This window comes from Sinohyriopsis cumingii, chromosome 15, assembly GCF_028554795.1.
Source record: "Sinohyriopsis cumingii isolate HCF-2022 chromosome 15, ASM2855479v2, whole genome shotgun sequence".
NCBI lineage: Eukaryota > Metazoa > Mollusca > Bivalvia > Unionida > Unionidae > Sinohyriopsis > Sinohyriopsis cumingii.
In genome coordinates, this window is record NC_142975.1 from 144,022,103 (window position 1) to 144,048,373 (window position 26,271).

Below are 26,271 nucleotides of genomic sequence, written 5' to 3' on the forward strand. Positions count from 1 at the left end.
AACAGCTGTAGAAAGCAATTGTGTCATCTGGTAGTATGAAAGTCAAATGGATCATTTTCACTGTTTGGGTGTTCCGTTACTTCTAGGGTCATTTGTTATGTCTGATTCACTTCAGGTTTGGAACACAGCTTAGCCATTGTCATAAAATGTTCTGTTGTATACGAGTGAAGATATATGTACACATGCAGTCAGTGTGAACCCAAAGAGTGCCCGACAGTGTTAAAATCGTGCAAAGGCTGATTACAAAAGTGAATGTTACTTTGTATATTTCCACCTAAGACACGAGAGTAGAATGCATTCGATTAACACATGTAGCCGATGCATTAATAAAGTTAGCCCTTTCTTATCGTTAAATAAATGCGGTTGATATTTTTTAAAAATATACTCATTTATGGCACCATAAAGTCTCACCACACTTGTGTTGTACCATAACAGACACTCAAGATTGCTAGATAATGATTGACGACGCTAAACCACACGTACATTTAGCACGTGTTTTAATTGCTTGGAAATCTCAAAGTTACTTAGTAAAAAAGTTCACACAGAAAATTGCGTGACACTTTTTTGCCTGTGAGAGACAATGTCATGCGCAGTGTGCTCGAACACGTATTTAAGGCTGACGCTTTATTATAGTGGTTCTCTCCTGTTGCATCGATATATTTCATATGTGCACATTAATTTAAGTATTAATCTACTGATCACTATTCCTACTGACACGTGTTTAATTTTTTTAAGATGTAAAGAAAAATAATTACACGATATCCTGTTGCAATTACAGTTGGAAATGGATTTTAATAAGCTGATCTAAATGCCTGCAGAACCAGTTACAGAGATGGACCATACGGAGCCCGTCCAAAGTTATTATTCGAACGAGGAGCCGGAAGAGAATAACATTTTCGTACTCTTTGTGGTCTTACCAAATGAAGAGGTTCGGACATTACGCGACCTGCCTTCTGGTATCACCATATTTGATCTTAAAGCAAAACTGGAACTGATAGCCGGACTTCCGGCCCAGATCTACAGTCTGATGTACCCAGACGGTGAGGTTTTGGAGGATTCCAGGCGCCTTATTATGCAAGAAAACATCCGGGATGGTTACCTTCTCCGTATGCAGCTTTACGAAAATTGGGAGTCCTTGTATGTCGCCGTCACCAAAAACAACATAGAGCACGTCTTCCACAGTGGCGGTGTCCATTTACGCGGTAATATCATCATCAGCCAGGACGAAACGGAAAAGTATTATGGTGTGGTTACAGAACGAGGAGCTGTGGCCCTGTATATGGCCAGTTTTCTTGGACTCTACAGGATGGTCAATATGCTACTTACAGTCGGTAAGCTTTTGTTATTTTTTCTCTCATTTCTTTCGCTAACCTCTTTATATAATGACGGGTTTACACTGAATAATGTACAGTACAATAACAATCACTGACAAAACGTGTATATAGGGCGAAGACTACTTATTAAATGCATTCTTACACAGGTTGTCGAGAACTATTTCTCTAGATTCTACGTTTGTCCTTGGTTATACGACTGGAAAGCTATACATTGTACCAGAAGCTACTCTTTGACTACAAAAATTATTAGCTTCCGATTAAATGTCAATCATCCCTAATGTACTAATGTTATTGGCCGAATGACATTAGCTATAGCTTTGATGTAAATGGACGAGAGGAATGGAATTCGTTTTTAACTTTCATTTTCTCGTAAAATCGCAATTTTCATGTATTTGCCTCTTAAAGTCAAAGAATGATGTCAGTCGCGTTTAGTATTTACCTGTCAGAAAGTATGTTGCATAGCAACAGCAGCCTTGGATTCCCTAATGTTCTGGCGCAATCCTACTTGCCGGATGAATTAGGGTCTAAGAATTTGAAGTACAGGCCATATATTTATGTTGTTGAAATAAAAATTATTCACTTTGTTCCCTTTTTATATTAGAAATATTAATTATCTAGATAAATTCCAGATTGTAGAACTCTTGTGCATGAATCAGATTATTGATAATAATGAATGTATCTTTGCAATCAAATTCAAATTTTGGTGAATAATTTATTTTATTTATTTGTTATTTTGAAATTCTTAAGCCACAGTTATTTTCAATTAAAAATAATTTATTAAAAAAAATTAATTTATTATTTGTTAATAATTCAGTTTGTGCTCATTGATCTAGATATAACAACTAATCCAACCATAGAAGACCTGGTCACATTTTGATTTGTAAATAACAACTTTCGCCATCCCGATGTGTCATGGCAAATCTATGCCTAAAGTGATTTTATGAATTGCTATAACTGTTTTTGAGAGGACCAATTTTTCATCGGAGACGTTATTTTGAATTTTGCAATAACTGTGCGTGGGTCATTGTATATAGAATATCTTGTGTACAAGCTTTAGGACCCTGCACCTATTGTAACATTTCATCCTTAGGGTAAGTTCGTAAGCATTTGGTAGTCCCAATCGCAACATATCGTGACTTGTCAACGAAATTCCATCTCGGAAATACTTTGATGAAGTGATATGGCATAAAAGAGATTGATAAATCGCCTAACCATTTCCGTGCGGTCGAGAAATTCCTACATATGCAGTGGCAGAAATACGCTAAGATTGGATCGGTGTTATGTATGTTTAATTTGCATTGTTTGTTAGCTTTTTATTGATTATATGCTATGGGTAATTGCATTTTGGACTTGACTTTGTCCAAAACAAAGTTCAATTTATAACATTGCTTTTGGTTTTGTAAACAATATGTTTATTTCAATCTGAGTCCAGAACATTTGAAATTCCCCATGAAATGTCCAATCTACCTGTTGTTTACCACATTTTATATTATATGTTAGTAACATAATTAGAACTAAGATATTATCTTGTAAATATTTGGAACCTTCCAGAATGAGATTTTCCTTTTTTTTTTTTAAATAGTAAAATGCTAATTGTGTCATGAGGTCAGGTACAGGACTATACAATCTTGTTTATGTATTATTATTGTGTCCAGGATTTCATTTGGACTGGAATTTATTTATTCAAAGTTCTTAATTCAAGTGACTCTTACAACGTGCTAAAGTTAGTATTCCTGGAAAACGAGACTTGGATTTATGGCGAAATTCAAATAAGAATATATTCTAGGACTGTATTATTGTGATTCAGCAAAAGAATGTTGACACATCACTACGACACAGGCCATCACAGACACAGCAACACTTCCAGCGTTGGATTTATTTTGGGATACCACTAAAGTTTATTCAGAAGTAAATTGTTTGTTGAATTTCACAAAACTTGTTGCTTTTCGCTTTTATCTATTACTTAGTTTAAGATCATTGATTCGTAATAATGGGTTGTTTCGTGATTGTCTCTGGTGGAATGCACAGCATATATGTTGCGACGGAAAAGCTTGATATTGTTTCAATTGTGACTTTGTCTCTTTCCTCTAAAAGTAGTATCGAATATTGTTCTTAATGGCGTCAAATTACATCCGAGGTTTCTTTCTCGACTTGCCGGATAAAGCTGAAGATGTTCCGATAACATAAATGGTGAAATCGTTGGAAAATGGCGGAGAACTCAGTGACACACAGACGTAAGCAAGGCAGAACAGATCCATTTCATGTAGAGCAGTATTTGCCTGAGTTTAATACAAGAAGTTTTAGTGAGTTCATGCATGAGAAAAGAAACATGCGAATATCTCGGACAAGACTAACCTATTTCAGTCTAGTAGACCCTATTAAACGCTTTGATGCTAAAGTGATGTGTTCACGATGTCATCTTGTAAACAAGGTACATACATACAAATCAGATATTCAGCTTCATTCTATGCCATTATTTTGATTTTCAAAGTTAAAACAAATTCCCACATTTTCTTCACTGGTTACCAAAGTAATTAGAACGAATCTTAGTTATTGTACAAATAACTTTCAACTCACTTCGTTTTGGTGTATGATTGATGTGTGTAATTTAGGTTATAAGAATATAAAACTTGACCTTACTTCAGCTGTGCATCTCTAAAAACCTGATAGATGTACACAATCCTTTCCACGTTACCTGGACATCAGAGGCGAATTGATAAAAAAGCTAGCGTAACTTGTTTCATAATTTATTATTCTAAAATTGCACTTTCAGAAGTGTGTATTGCCTTCTCTGCAAAATTTATGATTCATATTTTTTATTATTACTGATATAGTTAGTGTAGCTTGGACCAGTTCAAGTTCATTTCTTGAGCATATTGGAGCAGCCATTTTCAACAGCCGTCTTTAGGCATCTCGTTGTTTCACTAATACAACATATAAAATGTTCAGCCACAGTACATTAAATAATATAGGTATACAGTATTTTCATATATTTTGATTGACGAAACCTATTCGCAGACAAGAAACCGCAATATATTCTGACCACCGCAACGACTTTTACCACTGCATTGACCGTTAAACTGACGGAAAAGTTGCTAACGGAAAAAAAATAGTTGGATGCATTCCCAACTTCTTGGTCAATCCTTGTTTCTTAATTAGCCGAGGTAGTCCGAATGTCAGCCGTTGGAATACATTCGATGTATGACGCATTGGATTAACCTCTAAATTGCGCACCTGTTGTATTTGTATAATATCTCCCAGTCATTAGCGGAAACTGGTGGTACCCCCATGAAAGATTATACCGGCATTCACTAATTTGGTTGTTGTTTGTGTGTGTGTTTGTTTGTTTATTTTTGTTCTTTTTTGCGTCCTAGGCGAAGGCTATGTCCTAAGATGAAAAGAATTTTGATTAAATTTACCTGTACGTTCGAAACACATGTTATCAAATTTCTGCAAAAACTCAAAAACCCCAAGTTAGTCCCAGATGTGAAACTTGTATAATATGTAGGGAAATGAAATTTAAATTGCCTACGGAGAAATCAAAGTTATGTAATTCTGATTTCATTTTTAATCGAATATACGGGGCGTCAAAGTTTTCATACTTTGAGCTAGTACTTGAATTTCGTACTCAGAAAGTGTCAAGTATGCAGGGGGAGTTTCGAGTGGATCTGAATGCACAGGGAGGTTTGTTCGAGTGCGCTGATCGTGATTGCAGTACCGGGTCTGTTAAACAGTGTCATACGTTTTAATGACTGTCTTTTATCACGTATTAATGTTGATGGAAGGCTTGTCCTTGGACATTTAAAACTTCTTTCAATCATGCACTTAAATTTTAAGCTGAATTAATTGTTTACTTACTTATTTTAGCCGAAATTATCAAAAGTGTTCTAGAAGATTAAAGATAATGTATTCGTATTTGAAAAGTAAGTAAGCAGAACTCAAATACACAAACTTGAAATATTTGCACTTAGCATATATCATATGGGATCGTTATTTTTATAAGACGATATCAAATAAATGAATTTTTACGAAATAATAACAAGAAAAGATTTTATAAAGACGAGAAGGTCTCCTATACTCAGAAATTGGCAATGCCGATGTGAAAGTACAGCTGGTATGTATGCATGTATTTAACGGCACATCAGCACAACAATACATTTATGACATCAATCAAATGTATAGTTATAAATATATAAAAATAGAAAATTGCACCAAAATTTCAAGATAAAGTACAGCTTGTACAGTCAAACCGGCTCGATGACTTGTTGAGTAGCTGCCTAATTGCGGTACTTTAGAGAAATTACTGGCTATATGATGCCGAGGAAATATGAGCTAGGTGTCTTTAGCATTGAGGCAGCCGATGATGGTTGGCCTAGACAGATATTAAGCCAGCGTCGTTGTATCACGAGTCCGACGCTCTACCAACTAAGATACAGCGGCTACCTCAGACTAGACCTATAAATCAACTCCCCACCCGTCATGATATTGATAGACGGTTTGGGGCTGATATTGCCTATTCATTAAAACCTGCAAAAATCGGCAGGCAATCTTGTCTACATACATTGGTGTACATTTTGTAGACTTACCGATATTTCTCGCGGCTGTGGAGCTACTTTTGGCTGAAGGGTTCTTTTGGTGACATTTACATTATATTTCAGAGCAAATCCCATGTTTGGCGATTTGTAAATCCACGTGGAATAGAAGAACCCTCTGTCCTGTGTCCATTTTGAATTTCGCGCTAGATATGGCTGTTACCAAATACCGGTAAGTGTCAAAAGTGTACGCAGGTAATTTACAGAAGGGTTTGCATGCAACAAAATTGCACAGTTTAATGAACAGGTGACATCATATCCACAAATCGTCCATCAGTATCAACATAGATTTGGTGGGTTGATTTATCGGACTCCCCCTCAGACCTGCTGAAACCGGTCTAACCAGGGATATGAAGCAAGTGTCCTTGCCAACTAACTTGTCTGAAAATCAGTATATCTATTGTGCTAGTTTTGCAAAATTGGTTTGATTCCAATGAATACAGAAACCTTGTACTTTCATGGAATATGCATCGCAGAAATATTTAGTACATTTGCGATGAAACAAAGTCTAAATGACCCACGAAATAGTTCGTCGCATTATTTTAGTATAATTATCATCACTACAATTATCCTTATCGTCATCGTTTTCATCAACACTGACATCATCGTTCTACCCAAGAAATCTTGGATTTTTATAGGGAATGCGGTTTATATTGCAAATAATAACCCCAAATTTCATTATATATACATTTACAGACTATGAACATGTTTATCTTTTTTATTTTTATACTTCATGTTTATATTTTCTTAAGCAGGCCTGTTTTCCTAAAACATTTTGAGTACTTTTTCATTTTTTGAACATTATTTTAGTGGTTGTCCTGTAATCATTAATTCGCACGTGCCTTAAACTATAATACATCGTCGTAATCATCATGTCAAAATCATTATCATTTCTGTCGTCGTCATTATTATACTCATCGACGTAGTCATTTTGTCATCATCATTATCGTCGTGGTCTTTGTCATTAAAAGCGCAGTTCCGCCGTCATCATAAACATCATATTAATAATGATGACGATGATTTTTTTTTAAAGATAATCATCATTATTATCATAATAAACCTCCCAGAAGCACTGAAAATCCAATTATTCAAAACGTTTCAAAATATTTCATTCGGACATTTTTATCAAGTTCCTATTTTGTGATTATTTTCATTAAAAATATCAATCGTTTCCTAACAGATATTGATTGAGCCATCAGTATTTAAACCTGTGTTGCTTGATAAAGAATATCTTCTTATTATGTGTTTTTACTAGATTTTGTTTATAAATGTTTATGTGAGCGATACTTTTTCATTGACTGACACGACGCAATCTTAATTCCAATGTTTGTTTTATTGGCTCTGTTGTGATGTCAATGAATTTTACATGACGTCAACACATGTTCATGAAGTTGAAATTTTTCACTAAATCATGTAATGAAACAATTATAGACATTTGTTTCAATAAACCAATAAACATATAATATTCACTTTTGCTTAGAGTCGCACATTATCAGGTTTATTGGTTTATAAAACTTTTGATTACCTCAGCAAAGGTCTTTTATGTGTAATATTTCATGGTGTGATGCACATATGTGACATCTTAACAATCAGCGCTGTCACTATTTTCTTTAAAATAAGTTTTAAAAAGGCAGCGACAAGGACAACAACTATTACTAATCGCCATGCTTTATGGCATATCTAGATGTTAAACTTATATCATGCTGAGGCAAGTAGAATAGCTACTACTACTACTACTACTACTACTACTAATATTGATATTAATACTATTACTTTTACGGCTACTACTAATAGCTACTACTTCTATTACAACTACTATTGGGCATGGGGTGTCCAAGTGGTCAAAGTCGCCCACTTTTACAGATCTCTGACATCTCGCCTTTGTCTACGTGTATACGAGTCTCATGCTTGGCCATCATTGGTATGCGAAAAAGCTTGCCAGTAGTTTCCTGTGGGTCGGTGATTCTTGGGATTTTTCCTGGATCTTCTGTCACCGAACATACTGCCCGCCTTACAATGTCTATCGTCTGCTGAAAAATGGTCTAAACCCCAAAGCAACAACAACAACTACTTATGATATTATTATTATTATTATCATTATTACTACTACTACTACTAATACTAATATTACAACTAATACTTTCACTACAACTACTTGCATGTATAAACCGATACATGTGAGTTGGTTATGCTGAACACGAGATACACCCGCCTATTTAACTTTATAATGCACGAATCATAGGGGTTACAGATTGCCGAGTGGTCCAAGGTGCTCGCCTTTACTAATCACAGCGATCACACCTCTGTTTGTGGCGGTTTGAGTCTCTGGCTCGGAAACTGTGGGTATGTGACAAAGCTTGCCAGTAGTTACACGTAGATCAGTGGTTCTTTCCGAACATTTCTCGGGTTCTTCATCCTCAAGAAAAACTGGCCGTCATGTACATCGTGTGCTGAAATATGGCGTTAAATCCACAACAACACCACTATGAATCATACATGAATCGGAGTTGTTTACCAAGTTTTTTCATTCATGAAATATAATCAGGTGATACGAAACGTACACATTGTTTACAATGATTTCAGTTGATTACTTCATTGTACTAGTCATGGAATTAGATAGTGCTAACATAATCGTCGTATACTACGTGAACCATATCAGCAGAATCCTGTCACACATAGTCACCAAAATGGCCTGGTCGGTCTGCGGATAGGCAGAATGTTGCACTTGTTTACGTTCATTTTGTTGACGCTAAGAGCGTGTATATATGATTTCAATCACGGACACAAAGTTTTTGGTTTTAGATATATTCATTTCCACATCCGCAGGTACGCAATTCACCCAACAGAAGCTCATTGCAGCTTCTTCTTCTAGTCATTATTATTATTATTATTATTATTATTATTATTATTTTAATACCAATCAGAACAAATACTATTACTACTATTACTACTACTGCCACCACTGCTACTACGACTACCACTACTACTACTACCACTACTACACTTACTGCTATTTACTACCTGTACGGGGTTGATGAACCTTCCTTAGATGTACACAAGAGATATCAGTTGTCTGATATAGTTTTAAAAGATACAGATACCAATGAATATAGTTTTAGAAGATGCCTGTCAGAAGACAGATTTGTTCACAAAATTTACATGCATACATCGTTATCATGGTTATCAGGTAATGACTACGGTACAGCTTGTGTACAGGGATTTCAACTTCTTATTTGCTTGCTTCATGTCAGAAATGTGATAGTACCAAGTCCCTTTCACGTAAATATTGATGCGTAGTATAGTTACGAAATGACCTAATGTTGAAGTAAATAAATAATTTCGAATGTGTTTGCGTTAATATCAGTATGGGGTTTTAGAGGGGATACTGATATGGGTCAAAGCCTTCTATTCCCCATGATTTTGCCCTCACATCGCATTTGAGCGTATTTGCGCGCAAGTGTAACCCGCGGGCGCCTCCGAGCGAATTTACAACAAGGAGATTGTTTTCTTTGTGTGAGAATAATTTATATAAATCAACAGTTGTATTGAATATAATATATTCTGCAAGGATTGTTTTCTTTTGTGTGAGAATATAATATATTATGGAAATACCGTGTATATATCATGGCTCAAACTTCACTGATTGATATGTATAGTGTTTTGAAAGGACTTATTAGTGTAGTTAATGCGGGAATCACATTGCTCGAGCATTGATGTTTTTCGTAACGTTACAGAAAAGATTAAATCGATATTTCGCCTCATTTCCCTAAAGCACGACATGCAGATTTATTAAAGAGACCCAAAAGATTTGGTTTTCAAATACGTATCGGGAGTTTTTGGATAAATGGAGGTAGGGAACAAGAAACGTTTAAGTCGCTGGCGTTAATATAGTCACCAGTTGAAGATAAGGAATGTAGTGAATACATGACCAGTGATAGTGAATGTAGTAATGAGCAAATCAATTAGTAAATTTTGATGATACTATAGTAATGCCATGCACACTTGACATTCACGAAGCGCGCAAACGATGAAAGAAATTTTCAGAAGCTATTTCCAAGTTTGATGGAGTAAACACCATAGCTGAGATATATAAGCACCCCACCACGTTTAATATCGTTGGATATAAAAGAATAAATCTGGCCGTGTTCGAGTTGTTATAATAACCGGAGATAGGGCATTTGATTAGAAAAAATCAATCGATTAAATAAAGTTTCCTCAAATATATTCTTATGTCACGTGTTTCGGCTCGAATAAACAGTGACACAAAAAAGAACAAGCTTTAAAAAATACAATAATTTATTTCCCTGGAAAAATTCTGTAAAAATGAAACAAATGTGAATTTACGGTTTCATAGAATCAAATCCAAAATAATCCAAGAATAATCCAAAAATAAAATTTTAGTAGTTCTAATAACAAAATGTTATAATGATTTCAAGTTCGAATCCCGACGAAGAATCCAAGATAGAAGACGATGACGTGTACTGTAACCCGTAGTTTTGAATTCTATTGTTCCTTGTAGAAACAAGAATTATCACTCCGGTTTTGGAAATCAAAATAAATTTCTTATAAGAACTGTCTTTGATTAAGAATCTCACACGAGCACATTTATTTTTTTCCCAGAAAAATAACAGAATTAATCCTTTTGAATCCAAATAATTTGAAATAACTCCAATCAAAGCAATTTGAAATAACTCCAAACAGCACGACACAGCTTCTAATGTAAGAAAAAGCCATGCTTCAGCTGAGAATAACTCTCCAAAACAGAGGTTATGTCGTTTTCTAAAACATAAACAGGGGTCACGTGATCATGTTCTAGAAGCTCGCAGAAATTAGGTACTTGTTAAAAGTCACGTACACCCAGTGTGACCCTGACGAAAACCAATCATTTTACTCTAAGAAAAAAGATTATTTACATTTTAAACACGTAGTCCCATCATGACATCAACAACAACCAATCATTTTAAAATAAAAATAGTACTTGTTTACGTGGTTGCTGGTAATTTTGAATCAAGGTCAGGATCTAGATGAACACCTGGTTGTTTACAACCTAACAGTCAAAGTCAAAATATTTTTGAAAACAAATTATCATCTCCAGTGAATAAATTTACATTACAATAGCATGTAATAAAAATAAAAAATAAAAAATTAAAACTGACAAACAATTAAATTGAAATAAATATATAGCCCCTTCTTCTACGACACTATCAAGCCGGGGTACGGTAATGATACTAAGGTGGCGCTCTGCAGTTTCGTATTTTGAATAGTTAGAACTTTAAAGAAAAAGAATTTCCCCGGCTTTCCTCAATGGTTATACTGGCTATTTAAAAAAGACATTGTATATCTTAGGTATAAGTCAAAGAACCTTTAATTCCCTTTATTTGGTGTATGATTGATGGGTGTAATATGGATTATAGAGTATACAGCTTGGCCGTACTCCAGATGTGCATCTTTCAAAAAAGTGCTAGCTCTACTTGGTCATTTTCACTTCCTGAACTTCAGAGGTAAATTGTATAAAAAAAAGAGCCGATAACATTTTTTACATTTTATCTGTTTGGTAATTCATTCATTGCACTTTCAGAAGCTGGTATTGTCTAGTCTGGCAAAATTAATTTTCCTTATTTTAATAGCTGCTATAGATAGTGTACTTTCGACTAATTCAGGCTGATTTTTAGCACAAGGGAGCAATCATTTTAGTTAGCAGTGTGCTTAAATCATGTACAATTTCCAAAAGTACAATATCCAAAGAAATATCATCCACATTACATTAAGGTAACATAGAGGTATGCCAACATTCTCTCTATTGTGCATGTTTTAAATGCAAACAACTTCACCTTATATACGTCACTCTCTCAAAAGTACACAATAACTGGTGAGCGCCCCCTACAATCCTAAAGTCCTAAAGTGATCCGGGGTAGCAGTAACATGTTGATAATATTACTGGGCGTTGCAAATATTCATTTGTTTGACTTGGTGTGTTGGTGACTGATCGTAGGATCTGTTTCGAAATATGTTCGCGACAATCACACAGAAGCCACAAATTTTCCGAAGTATTTGACTTGACCCGATTTTCTAGTTCGAGCTACTAAAGACATTAAATAGTTTCGATTGCTGTAACTTACAAGAATACGAATAACTTATACGATAACTTCCAACATTTTGTTATTTTTTACCTACCCACCCCTTTTTGCAACATGTACATCCAACACCCCTTGAGAAGTGGCATATCCCCTCGTAAGCAACGTCTTGTGAGAATTCGTCGATTGTAACAGATTTTCCCTTTGTAATGACGCCAGAAAGGCGGGAGGGCAGACAAACGGACAAACGAACAGTATGAAGAATATTTATAGACATCCTTTTGTGAAAATTGTCGCAGAAGAAGCCAAAAATGTGATAAACATCAACCAGTTGAAACAAAAAGATATGACATTTTCTCACAAGTTTCAGTTATATGCTCAGAAGGCTTTAAAAAATTTACCACATGGCCTTGACTTTTGACCTTTATGCCAATTCTGATTATTTGACAAAACGTAGCCACCGAAATAATAAATAAGACCATTTGATTAAATAAAGTATACCTACAAGTGCAGAGAAATAACATCAAAATGGATTTGCTTGTTGGTATTTATGACACAACAACAAAATCGTACATAAATTGAACTGATTTTTACAATCATTATCCAATTACTAATATAAAAACCGGACTTAGTGTCTCTCTCTTAAAAACAGATACGTGCGTCAGTGTTTCTGATTGCGTGCAGGTTCATAGAGAGCGATCACGTGCCATGGGGTAAGAAACACCCGGGCATCTCCTAGTTCTTGTTCAAGCAAAAAATTTCTTTTATAAAATTAAAAAGTGTTTTTTTTATATATCCCCGGTTTTCTCCCACCCCCCTTGTCGGCCTTGATGGCGTGTTGTATGTTTTGTATAAAATATGATAATGCTTAATTACACTATATACCCTAAGCTTAAATTTCTGATAACTGTTTTCTTTTTATTAACTGCTTTTTCAAAAACCAAAATTTAAAACAAAGAACATAGATACTACTGCAGGGCCCTGAGTGGCCCAGTGGTCTAAAGCGCTCACCGTTACGGATCACTGCCATCTCACCTCTGTCTGCATGGGTTCGAGTCTCGGGCTCGGTCAATGTGGGTATGTGAGAAAGTTTGCCGGTAGCTTCTCGTGGGTCGGTGGTTCTTTCTGGGGTTTTCCCGGGTTCTTTCGTCACCATTTTTATACTAGCCGCCATGTGTAGCCTATATTGTGCTGAAAAATGGCGTTAAACCCTATGACAACAACAACTACTACTGATGTGATTTCCCCTTTCCCCTTCATTTGCACATAGATATACACGGTGAACACGCTGTTTCGCTTTTTTGCTACAACATTCACAGAAGAGATAAAAAGAATCATTCGGTTATCAAGTATTCACTCAGCAGACTGCCTTAATGTACTCAACGGGACGTTTTCTTTCGCCTGCGTTGGTATTAACCATCTTTTGGCGACAACGATAGACTCGTTGTCATCACAAGCAAGATGAAAATTTAGTGTGAAGATCCTATAGTCAAGATTTTCCATTTCACTCCATATTTCAAACATGTTGTATGTACAGTCCTACCACTTCAAAGATTATATTCTTTTATTTTAAAGACTTCAGTGCATAGAGATTTAGCTACGATGTCGTAGCCTCAACTTGATTTGTCGTGGTTGAGGCTACGAACTGATCGCATATCATGTAATGGAGCAAACAAAAATCATCACAAAAGTCAGAAAAACAAACAGTGTAGAAATCAACTACATAAGTATAATCATGCTGTGAAAGAAGTTTGGCTTATTTTGAATTTATTAAGCCCTTACACGATAAAATAAACTAGCATGGTTACTCTAACCGTATCCTGTCCGCCATGACAGATAACGCGAGACTCTCGCCGTGACCCCTTTTCTACGTAAGGCTTGCCAGACCATATTTTGGATATTCTACGCTATATTATTATCAATCAAGTGGCGAATAATCGCTTCCTGGTGGAATTTCAAAGTTGCCGATAAACCGTATTAACTTTATATGCGCAGAATTTCTGACCCAAACGGCGCCAAATTTTTACTACGATTTGTTTACATTTCCAAATATGGCGTCATTGTCCTTATATGGCACACAAACAAACGAGGCTGAGAACGGAAGTAATCATTATTTGAAATAATATGGCGGACGATCTAAACGAAAATATCGGCTAAAAAAGGTAAACGAGATTTTACAACTATTTCTACAATGATTTTCCATGCCTCCGGTATTAAATAAGAGGACTATTCAATTTAATGGATTATATGCAAGGAATATGTTTAAGGTGTTATTATTAGGCTAAAAGAGCGCCGGGTGTGAATCACACCCGGCTTGCTCCATTAACACGTATGTGCTCATGTTAGTACCCTGTCCACGAGGTACGAGTAAGGGTACTAATATTAGTACTAATAAAGATTAAAACCAGGGCAAAGTTACTATCTCACAATGGAAAAGTCGACTTAGAATAGTCTCCTGAAATTTTGCAGGATATACATTGATATACATGTATTTATAGGTTCCTAGGGCTGGTTCGTCGACTTTTTTATGGACGGCTAAGACTTTATCCATCCGTCTTGAATGAAGTTATATAGTACGTACCATAAGAATCGGGGGGGGGGGGGCGGAGGGGGTGAAGGTTCGCATTATCAGTGCTGTTTTAAGCCTGCTTAACATAGATGAATTTCCTCCTAATTTGTCATTTTAGGATATTTATGTTTTTAATATATGATATCTATGTGAAAAACTCAGATCATGTCTTGGCACACATTAATCACAAACCCAATACACGACGCATTGTAGAACATAGCATGTGGAATACTGTCTGTCACTGTTTATTTATGCTAGTGTAAAATGTAGTGCAATATTTTCGGTCGATGGTATATGAAAAAGGTAAATAGAGGAAGTAAAATAAAATGAACACTGATTGGAAGATTAACAACGATATTACGAGTGCCTTCTTACACAAGTAACTCACACGATGCCTGCCATTACGTAAACCGCAGGGTAGAGCATCGGTAAAGCGCTCACTTGATACTTCTGTGGTCCTGCGTTTGATATCTGGTTCCAACATCTGAGCCTTCAAAAGCGTGTTGTACAATTCTGCAGAACATATTATTCAACGACCAAAATCAAGCGTGAAAAAGCCAATACGTGATATTAGAAATGCATATGTTAATTGTCATGTATTCATAGTGTTGCTTACTTCGTCTTTTACAATTTTAAAGAAGGAAAACATTTTTTTTATAGAAGTGGGTAGAATATGTATGTAGATGTGCCACCACCCATTCCTAAAATAGTAAAACGGTTGTGATTCCTGTATTTGGGAAACGCTTTAAAGTGATGGTGATGTTAGGAAGTGGAAAATAAGATGGAGGATGAAAAACATCTTGTACATGAACGATAGCAAATTGTAGTATTTAACCGTGTCATACTATCCGCAAATAAATAATACTAAATAAATTAAGACCGCTCAGGTGGCCTAGTGGTTAGAGCGTCCGCCTCGGATGCGGGAGGTCGTGGGTTCGATCACCGGTCGAGTCATATCAAAGACTGATAAAAATGGTACTAACAGCTACCTAGCTTGGCGCTCAGCATTAAGAGGTTAGTGTTAGGACTGGTCGGCCTGGTGTCAGGATAATGTGAATGGGCGGGACACCGTGTCTGCGGAATGACGCCACAGTGCTAGACATCACTATAAACTGCCACACTGCAGACATCGTAGCAATACGACAATTTTTTTATAAAAAAGTTACGTTAAAAATCCAAATTACACACACACACACACACACACACACACACACACATTAAACACAGCTTATGACAGGCCAGGCGCTACAGTTTTCGTCGTTTGGATGGATTGACAAAAACCTCGTCTCCTGATTAGGTTTTTCAATTCCCGTTGAATTTTTAAAAATATTTTAGTATTACTTGTGAGAGACAAATTTTGAAATTTTGATATTGAAAATTCCTGCAAATTGGTTGAAAAAAGATAAAGTTTGTATAAATTGAATTTATTTTTACATGTTATATAATGTGAACTCTCTAAATGTCTAACCTTTAGGGCGGCACGTGTCCTTTAAGCCATGCAAGCTAAACATAACCGATGTCCATTATATACCATATCCAAGATCAGTCAGAGGTTCATTTCGAATCAAGAACAACTGACTGATGACTTACGGTAAACTATATTCAAATATGTTTTAGCATTTTTTGAGCCACTGCGTTTTTATTTGTAATCGGACAGAAAAGTGTACGTGGCAAAGTTTGTTCAAGACGACTTTCGCCAGTTTCTCAAAGTTCCAGCTGAATAGTACGTGAACGTCGGTCGCTGATCAAATATTATTTATGCACTTCTTGACATTTTAGGAGAAAATAAACAACTCCGTCACAATGCCCGATACTCATGTGATGCTAAATAAATTAATACAAATTACCGATTAATTCGCTTTACTGTTGACTATATTATATGCATTCGCAACTACGAGGTCAATCCTACAGATTTTACACCGAAGTTTTTGTAGATGTTGCCATTCCGATCACCTCGGCTATTTACGAGACAAGGACTGACCGATCGAATGCATCGAACATTGTGTTTCTTCTTCATTTGCAACCTCTATCTTGATACAATAGTATAAATAGCCAAGATGATCTAAATAGGTTAGCGTTTTCTTTGTTTTTGTATGATTTTTCTTTAAATTACTGCGCCAACATACATCGAGTAATGTGCAAAAACTTATTTTGATCGCGTTACATTTTTAAGATACCTCATTGATCTAATCAGCTGATTGCTAAACTCGGTATTATTTGCTTATATCTTGCTAAATTATTGCTAAACTCGGTATTATTTGCTAATATCTTGCTAAATTATTGATAACGCCCCTGAGCCTTTGTTTAAAAGAGGGGTAGGTGGAATATATTAATTTATGATTATAATCATTCCTAATATACTATTTAAACTGCTCATACATGATGCAAGCAACTATAGTTGCACCAAATGACCCGTCCGTCTCATGCGAAACAGACAACACGATATGTGCTTCTCTCCTTTAAGTTTGTTTAACTTAACCAATTCACATACGAAGAACCAAGCCTCATCACTTGTACAAAACCACCTATTGATAGGAAGTTTTTAAATTGTTTTATTTGAACTGTTTCATAGGTAAGAAAACATCGTATTCAAGGAACATGAACAGTGGATATATACCTATATATGTAGAACCTCATTTTCTTGTAAAATGAACATTTTAGAAGTAAACATTTCAAATATTTTGATTCAGATATCAACGGGACGGTTCAACTCGGTCTTTCTATTCTTATTTGCATGACAAAGTTGATTACTCATTACACTGAGTATATTTCTATACACGTACAATGTCTTCTTCTCATAATGTAAACATCTGAGAAGTAAATATTAAAAATACTTTGATTACATATCAACAGGACGGTTCAATTCGGTTTATCTACTCACAGCTACATGGCCAAATTGTACCGACTGATTACTGTTTACACTTGATATTAGTGCACTTGACCTTTCCGGGTGTATTTTCATATCTCTTTGTGTATGGATGGGTAATCTCCTGCCGAATCGGTGCCATGTTCCACCAGATGCGGATAAGACGAAGAAAAAAAATCACTATCAAACGTACGCGTACGACGTGTTGTATATCAGTTATGCCGCAGTTTAACCAAACTAAACTGGACACTGTTGAGACCCAAAATTTCGATCGCTTTAAATAGATATCAGGTTTACAAAGATTTGCTTTGATTAAAAACGGTTCATTTAGTACCAGTTTAGGTAGGACACCAGTCTGTCAAGGGACAAGTTGAAAGGAGATTCACTGGAATTTGATTTTTTTTAATTATTATTGAAAAGGAGATAATTTTGGGTTTAACAATAAATTACAGTTGGATAATGCATATGTAACTGCACTGTCAGTCACCGGAGTATCAATATTTTCAATGTCAATGTATAAAAGCTTCCAAGTAAATATATTGTTCAGATTTAATAACTGTAGAGCAAGGCCTAATTTAGACACGGTGAGGCCTTAAGCTATGAGAAGCTGTGGAGGCCCTGTTTGGTAAGTGTAAACAGAGAATAAGGCTGTATACCAACTGAACTTGGCTATTATTTGGTTATTATTACAATGTAAATTATGTAATTTATATAAAATATAATGCATAGGTAATAATAGTGAACATATTATGCAAACATCATGGGCTGACTCATCACTTAAATATAAATTATAATGAAACTGGAACAAATTTTTGAAAAGATATGAAATTTTGAGAGGCCTCTTCAGATTTGTGAGGGCCTAAGCTGTAGCTTGTTTAGCTTATGCCTAAATCCGGCACTGCTATAGAAACGCTTCTAAGTAAAACAGTTATTAAAAATTTGCACCATATACTGTTTGCTCTTTTACACAAATTAAGATCGAAAAAGTACAGCGTCATATTTGTTATTATATGGTCATACGAAGTATAAACACCGATTGTTTTCGTCCTCGTCCTCGTGAAGCAGATTAGAACTAACTGGTGAAACTGATTGACGCCTATAAAATTATTTTGCTTTGTTTAATCATATTTTATTGCCTTAAATATTGACAAATGGGATCAGCTGCACGTTCTTAGAATAAACTCTTTCCCTTAAGTCGATACAACATATACATGAATAGCTGCACATTAGATGGTTTATACAATTATAAGTAAATATCGACGATTGAGAAAAATGAGTTATGAGAGAGAGAGAGAGAGAGAGAGAGAGAGAGAGAGAGAGAGAAAACTTGCTGAATAACATCATATATTAATAAGTTTATTTTATCCCACCATTGATTTTAGATTCTCAGTGAATTCTAAATAAGACCGGCAATATCATACATTTGCTCAAATAACCGTACATTAAAAGAAGTATTCTACAAAGTGTTAATAGAGCTATGGCTATCAGTAAAAATCACAATATGAATTTACGAGGTTGATTTATTGTGTTTTTTTTTTACTCAACAGGTGTAAGCTGTGAAAGTGTCACACATTTCGGAAGAACGCCTTTCCACGCGGCAGTTGCCAGGGACAACGAAAATATTATTGATCTTCTGCTTCGCTCTGACAGTAGAGCAGCCAATGTGGCTGACTGGGAGGGGAAAACTCCTATAAATATCGCGAGGGAATTTTCCGCTACTTTCTGCACCAAAAAGCTTCGACTTATGCAGATCAATCTTCGTGGTATGCACAGTGGAGGACCATTTTCTCATACAAGGACAAAGATCTATGTCGAAATTCCACGGGTTGAACACTCTCGCGCATATACGAAGTTTCTGAAAAAGCCGTCTCAACGGCCTGTTACCGTCGCAGATGCAAGGTTGGGTTCAGTTTTTTCGCAATCATCCAGTGTCAGTCTGCGTAAAGTACCAAAACAAACACCAATGCAAAAGTCGCGAAAGCATATTTCCGCCAGCGCACCGTTAAATGAGGCATCGACAACAAACTTGACCCAATCATACAAGATGGCGGCATTATCGGGAAAGCGCGTGGTCACGTGGCAGGATATACCCAATAATAACCAGCATTGGCACGTGGTAGAGTTCCATCCAAAAAGGAGTTCTAGCGGGAATACAAAATCGAGTGCGAGGACAGTTACTGTATTACAGCAGAAAAAAGTGTTAAAATTTATGAATGATCCAGATATAATTTATAAATATGAGCCAGAGCAATCTATTGAGGATGTAGATGATAATGATGATAGTCCCCAAAGTGGATTAGCAGAAAAGAAACAACAGAACACAGAAACATCTGCTTCTGTTAAGACGCCATCGCAGAGTAATCGCCTGTCAAAGTCAATGAGGTAAGACAAAATTAAATGCAGATATTCACGGATTTATTTTTCTGTTTTTACTGACATACGGAACTAGAGGTATTCCATTGTTTTAAAAGTTAGATATGGACTCTTTTCTATTAAACAAGAATAATTTTAGAAGCAAACAGTTGTTCAATAGGTACAATTTTCATTTAGTCTATCCTTTATTTCCATGCTGTTGGGTTCCGCAGATATTTTGGTGGTAATTTGGCTTAGAAAAGTTACCCGGAAGAAACAGGTCTCGGAACAAAATTTTTTGTTTAAATATATATTCCTGTTTAAAAGTTCACGATGAGAAAGATTAATTTATGATACTAATTCCACATGCTGATTAACTAGTCACATTTTCCTTAAAGTGTGTGTTTTAGTACCCAGACTTTGAAGGAGTCATACAAAACCTTTGTGCCTAAATGATCGAAATTCTCGAAGATTCATTAACAGATTAATTCTTCCTTTATATTTATTGACAAATTGGGTCAGCAGCAAAGCTGATATATTTATTTACTGATTGATGGCGTGGTTTTAGCACTAACTGCCTAGTCGAGAATAATTACGGGAACAATTTATGCATGCTAGACATCAATGCATTGATTCTGTGTACACAATAGTACAGTGAAGAATTTGGCAAAAGTTGAGATTTTCTTCCCAATAATTTGATTTGAAACCATTTTGGATATACTGGTCTCCGTTTAAACTCTGCAAAATATGCAACATATGCATTGTTAAACCCTTTCTTAAATCGACCTAGCTAAGCCACTAAAGGTGTATCTTGCCTATTTATTACATTAAATGTTATAGCTGGCTTGTTTCAGACATGCAGATAAATTCTTATTTAGAACTCAATCTGCTGTCATGCAAGCAGGGGAGAAAGTCGTATTATAGTGATAGAGAAGTGTTATAAGAGTTGCGTACCTTGTTACACCTGTTGACTATAATTGTACAGCGGTGTGTGTGTGTGTGTGGTGTAAGAGAGAGAGAGAGAGAGAGAGAGAGAGAGAGAGAGAGAGAGATGTAAGTAATATAATATTACACATTTTAAATCAGTAACGATATGACGCGTCATGTAAATACAAACTGTTGAAATGAACCAGATAATTGGAAATAGGAACGGTTGCTTCCAAGTCCGCCAAGAAACAAATCAAATGAAAACGAAAACGGTTACTCGCTTGCAGATGGATAAAACATGCATATAATCTAAAATAACATGCGAATCTTTCTTTGTCTTTCGTGCTTCAGAAAATTATTTTTATCCTATCCCCACCCACCAGATAAAACCCTTATAATTAAGTCTTGATAGATTGTTGTTATGTGAAAGAGATGCCAACACACACAATAATAAATTTATAAATAAAAACAATTACCCACCCCTCAGAAAAATCCATGAGTTTACAAAATCATCTTTGGTTGTTAATAATCCAAGGATAATAGTCACGCGATTGTATTAATTAGGGGTGGAAAATTGGCACATTTTCTGTACTGTAAGTAGTTTACATTTAGAATAGATCTTTAAGTAAAAGAGAGCCATTAGGATTTGCATGAGTGATTCTATTTAGTATTGCTCCGTTTGCACTTTATGCAATGCAACGTTCTGTCAGCAACTGTTACTATCCCCGCTCAAATAAGATACAACGTTTATTAACTCGTCAGATTTTTTCCCCAGACTGAAAACCTTATTCCCTTATGCACACAATTATTTAGAAAACAATTTGCTTCTTTGCAGGATTTTGGGTGCAAAATACAGGAAAGACTATCACGAGAATAGAAGAACTATGTATAGAAGAATCAACCTGGTAGCCAATCAGAATCGACCTGACGATTCTTCGTCCCCTAAAGTGAACAGCGATGCTTTTAATCAGTGGTTGGTTAGAAAGAGACTGGGGGCGGAACGAGCAGATGAAGACAACGATTCCAATCAATCCGAATCTGAAAGCGACTCGGAAAAGAACTTTCCCAAAAGAATTCGCTGGAAAAGAAAAGGTGAGGAAAAACCAAGTGGTATTCGACCTCCTGGTGGGAGACCGGTCCCTAATCTAATTCAAACAGGGAGCACTGCTATTGGCGATCCTTCGGGTCCCCCTGCGAATACGCACATTAGAGCTTATAAAGTCTGGTTCGAAAAAAACAAGAGACAATATGGCTACGCGAATTCACGTCGAAAAACACTGAGTGATTTTATGTCGGAGAAGAAAAAACTGGAACAAAAGAGGCAGAAATTGCTTCTGAGTGCCCAAACTTACGAAGAATGGATGGACCATACGTCCGAAAAGCAATTACTCATAGATCAAATTCTAAAAGCGAACCTTGAAGAGCTGAAACGAATTGAGAAGGAGAATTTCAAATCGCGCAATGTGTTTTCTTTCGAGGACTGGAAAGAAAAGTTACAAATCAGAGAAAGTGATGAACACAGACGGCAAGAAATTATCCAGAAGGCTCAAGAACAGAAAGAAACCCAGAAAAAATTGGGACAAAGCAGCTCTGCAGTTCCTTTTCAAGTATGGCTTAGTAAGAAAAAGGAGGCAGGTTATTTTAGCGATTTAAAGGATGCCGAAAAAGAAGGCAATAAAGTGGATAATGCAGCTAAAAGGACAGAGATGGAAGCAGCATATGAAAAATTGTTGACAAGAAAACATACAGAAGAGATGAAAGCAATAGAAAATCAAATTAAAAAAGAACATGGGATGCCAAATTTCCTCAGCGAAACACGAATGGCCTCAGCTGTGAATTAAATATAAATACGCATTTTATACTTCAAAAAGGATGTATTTCCAAAGCACTGCTTCTCGGGATTGCGAACCCATTCATAAAGAGGCATTGAATTCTCCTTTTCTGAATGTTGCATGTCAAGACTTTCACCAAATATGGCTAAATATATAAAAACGGTCACAATATTTAGAGTTGTTTAAAAAAAAGTCATTAGAATTTTTATTCAATTATACTCAACTTTATTGATTTTTTAAAAATGATTCTGTACAAAGTCATAGCATTAAAATATCCTTTATACTAATTTGCATATTTCTCTAATACAGACGAGTGTGAACTGAAGGAGTCGAGTGTAAATTTCGTCATTTCAAATTGACACTAGAAATCGACATGACCATCTTCCCACGTTTTGAAACGTTCCCGCATTTAAGCATAAAAGAGTTATTACGGACGTCTGTTTGTATCACGAGCTTACTCCCCACTATGAAAATGACTTGTCTTATTTAGCTGCGGCGTTTTTTCGTGAAGACCGGAGACATACCACTTTTATCAGTTAAATTTGATCAGCTAGTCCCAGTTTTATAATACCGACGTTTATTTGGAGAAAAAAAAATAGATTTGTTATGTTGAATGTCATATACGTCTCCTCTCTCTCTCTCTCTCTGAAAGAAAAATCTGTAGAAAGAAGATAATTTTGATCATTGTTATATTTTTTAATAACTGTACCTACACTATTTGCCATTTAATCGAACCTTTCCAACATTAACTGTACTTGATGAACTAACTTTTTCCAGACACAAAGATATTTGTGCAGAGTTAGGGTTCTTTTATACAACCATTTCCTCATATTCTCGCGACAGATAATAGATGATGCCTCAGCATGAAAAAAAAAAAAAAAAAAAATCCCCACCCACACCACATTACGAACGCTCAAGTAGACTAATGGTCAATTCTTATAAACTGAATATTTAACCGCACCCCCCCCCCCCCCCCCGCTAAAGTACGCTATGAAGCATGCAGTGGTGTATTAAGGGTAAATGGCGCCCGGAGCGACGATGAAGGCCCAAAAAGGTTTTGGCACCCTAAGATCTCTGGCGCCCGTGGCTTTAGCGTCCAAAGATCTCTGGCGGCCGGGACAACCTCTCGGTCCGCCCCCCCCCCCGTTAGTGCGCTAGTGGAAGTATGGGATAACCTCATTCGCAACTTCCAGGCAAATCATACGGATCAAATCTCGAATGTATCCCGATAAAATCTCGAATGTATCCTGATAAGTTGTCATTGGAAACACCTGGCTATTTAGGAAACAACGACTGACTGAGAAATTGAGAAAGCACCGAACTTTATTTTTATTCGCATCTAGTCTGTCAATGATATGGTCAATCCAGTAGTAGAAATAGCCGAGGTGGTCAGAATACATTGCGAGTTGTTTTTGTTCTTCAGAAGAGATTTCCGGTGTGTGATTTTTCTGTAAATTACTGAGCAGACATACTTCCAAGGCATTCTTATGTGTCATGGAAATAGCTGAAGCGATATGAACGTGATAACCTCAAAAATATTAAATTCAGTAAGAAAGAGTTAAACTCAAAGGAACTATATTCATGGCAGGTCTACTGGTGCATGTTGGTACTGTTTGTTTGTGCATTCAGAAACGATATGGAAAACCTGGGTTCAATGAGAAAACTGGATACGTTATTAGTTTACCCAATAGTGCATAATATGGCTCGCTCGTATTTGCAAGCAGTTCTTCTACTGTCAATTAAAATAATATCCATTCCATTCTTTTAGGGATAGTTATTCAGTAACAAAAACTATATGTTGGTTGGAACTATTATGTTCGTCTTTTTGTTTCCTTGCTCATTTCGATGTTGAAATTCTCTGCTCTCTGCAGATCTTGAAGCATATTAAAAAATCGTATAAGGAAAGATAACCCGTAGATAACTGATTTCACCAAGGGCTATACCACATTGTATCATATCTTGACTAAACTTTGGTAGAGTTGTATGACGTATTACGTTCCAATCTTGAAACAACTCTTCCTGTTTTTGCTGGTCTGGTTTGGAAACTCTGCTTGCTTTCTCTTAAAATGTCACATTATTTAAAATAAAGAATTAAATTATTTTGGTCGATCAGGGCATTTCTTCTTGTTACAGCCTCCCAGTTATTAGATAGTAGCACTGATTATTCGTCTTCTGAAAAGAATTTATTTTAAAACAAACACAGGTTTATAGTTTGAGACCAAACTAATTTCATGATTTCCATTCTTAACAATGTTCATACTTTCCAGTGTTCTTATTCACATAACATTTTTCTTTTCATATCCATACTTTTCACATCCTTTTTCAGTTTTACCAATTTATTTTTATATATTTATTTTTTATGCAGTAAATGTAATTGTTTGTGACAAGTTATTCCTTGTGCTGAATCATGCAATAATTAACTATTGTAAATGAAGGGACCGTCGACAGGTTGCAATAATGAATTGTCCTTTCTTGGCAAATACAAGTAATAACATTGTTGAAATATGAAAAGTGATGTATATCTGAGAGATACTAATGCTTTATGGATGAGTTATACACAACTATCATGCAATGTGTGATAAAGTGCGATAGAAATTCGATAAAGTGTGATAAAAGTTGCAATAGACGATGTTTAAAGTGATTTGACACGAAGTGTTTTACATTTCCTTTTAATCTGACATGTATTTTGATTAGACTAATGCTTGGTAAGGAAATAACGTCAACACAAAATCCATTGCATTTATTATGTGCTAAACTGCTATGAATACATTTATAAAGTTTGGTAATAAAATATTTAATAATATCACTGTAATATATTATTATTATTATTATTATTATTATTATTATTATTATTGGACATTTGATGCAAAACTCCTTAAAATCAGACTGGATAAAGTCATCCAATACAATGTCCGACAAATTACAAAATCATACATTAGTCAACAGGACTAGCAGGACAAGAACCGACAGCCCTGCTAATTTCAGTGGCCATGGGAAGGATGGAACTAGTAGCTCTTTTAGGAATTCTGTTTTTTATTCTTATGGTCGTCCCACAAATAGGCCTATTCTTCTCTGTGAATTTGTTTTCAACTGTGTGCAAGTGTGGAAGAAGTGATCAACATGCAGCAACCCATTGGGTTACCTGAATTCAACTTGTGGATGCCCACACCAACCAATATTGTTTTGCCTGAGCTCGGGGAACAAGAGGTGTCGGACCCTATATATCAGAGTGTGATTTTGGATTCGTAGCTTTCTAAATTTTCAGCGCTTAGCAGACCCTGTCTTGAAAACTTACGTATATACTTCGGAAGACAACAACTAGACCTTTCCAAAAAAGTTTTAAAGAACAAATAGAGTAATGTAATATCAATTGGAATGGATGCATGCGAAAACAAATTAAACAATCACCAATTAAGTTTGTCATGACTATGAGACACGTTACATACATACATACATACATACATACATACATACATACATACATACATACATACATACACAAGGGGTAGGAAGCAATGAGAAAATCTTTGAAAGCATGTTAGTAATGCTACCATCTTAAGTTCCAGTACCTAACTAGTAGTCTGATAAATCAACCCCAGACATCTATGTTGTAACTGATGGACGATGCTGTGGGTATGATGTCACCTGTTCATTAAAATGTGTACTTTTTTTGTATGCAAATCATTCCGGAACAAACCCGCGTACACTTTAGACGCATACCGGTA

At 35.8% G+C, this 26,271-nt stretch overlaps 1 protein-coding gene across 1 annotated transcript; it reads left to right on the forward strand.

The window, feature by feature from the left end:
- Positions 1 to 554: 554 nt before the first annotated feature.
- LOC149782974 (uncharacterized) lies at positions 555 to 25,349 on the forward strand. Its single transcript, XM_089934535.1, has 3 exons — positions 555 to 1,331; positions 18,983 to 19,817; positions 21,550 to 25,349. The coding sequence occupies exons 1-3, from the start codon at positions 809 to 811 to the stop codon at positions 22,553 to 22,555; spliced, it is 2,364 nt and encodes a 787-aa protein (XP_089790661.1). The 5' UTR covers positions 555 to 808; the 3' UTR covers positions 22,556 to 25,349.
- Positions 25,350 to 26,271: the final 922 nt, after the last annotated feature.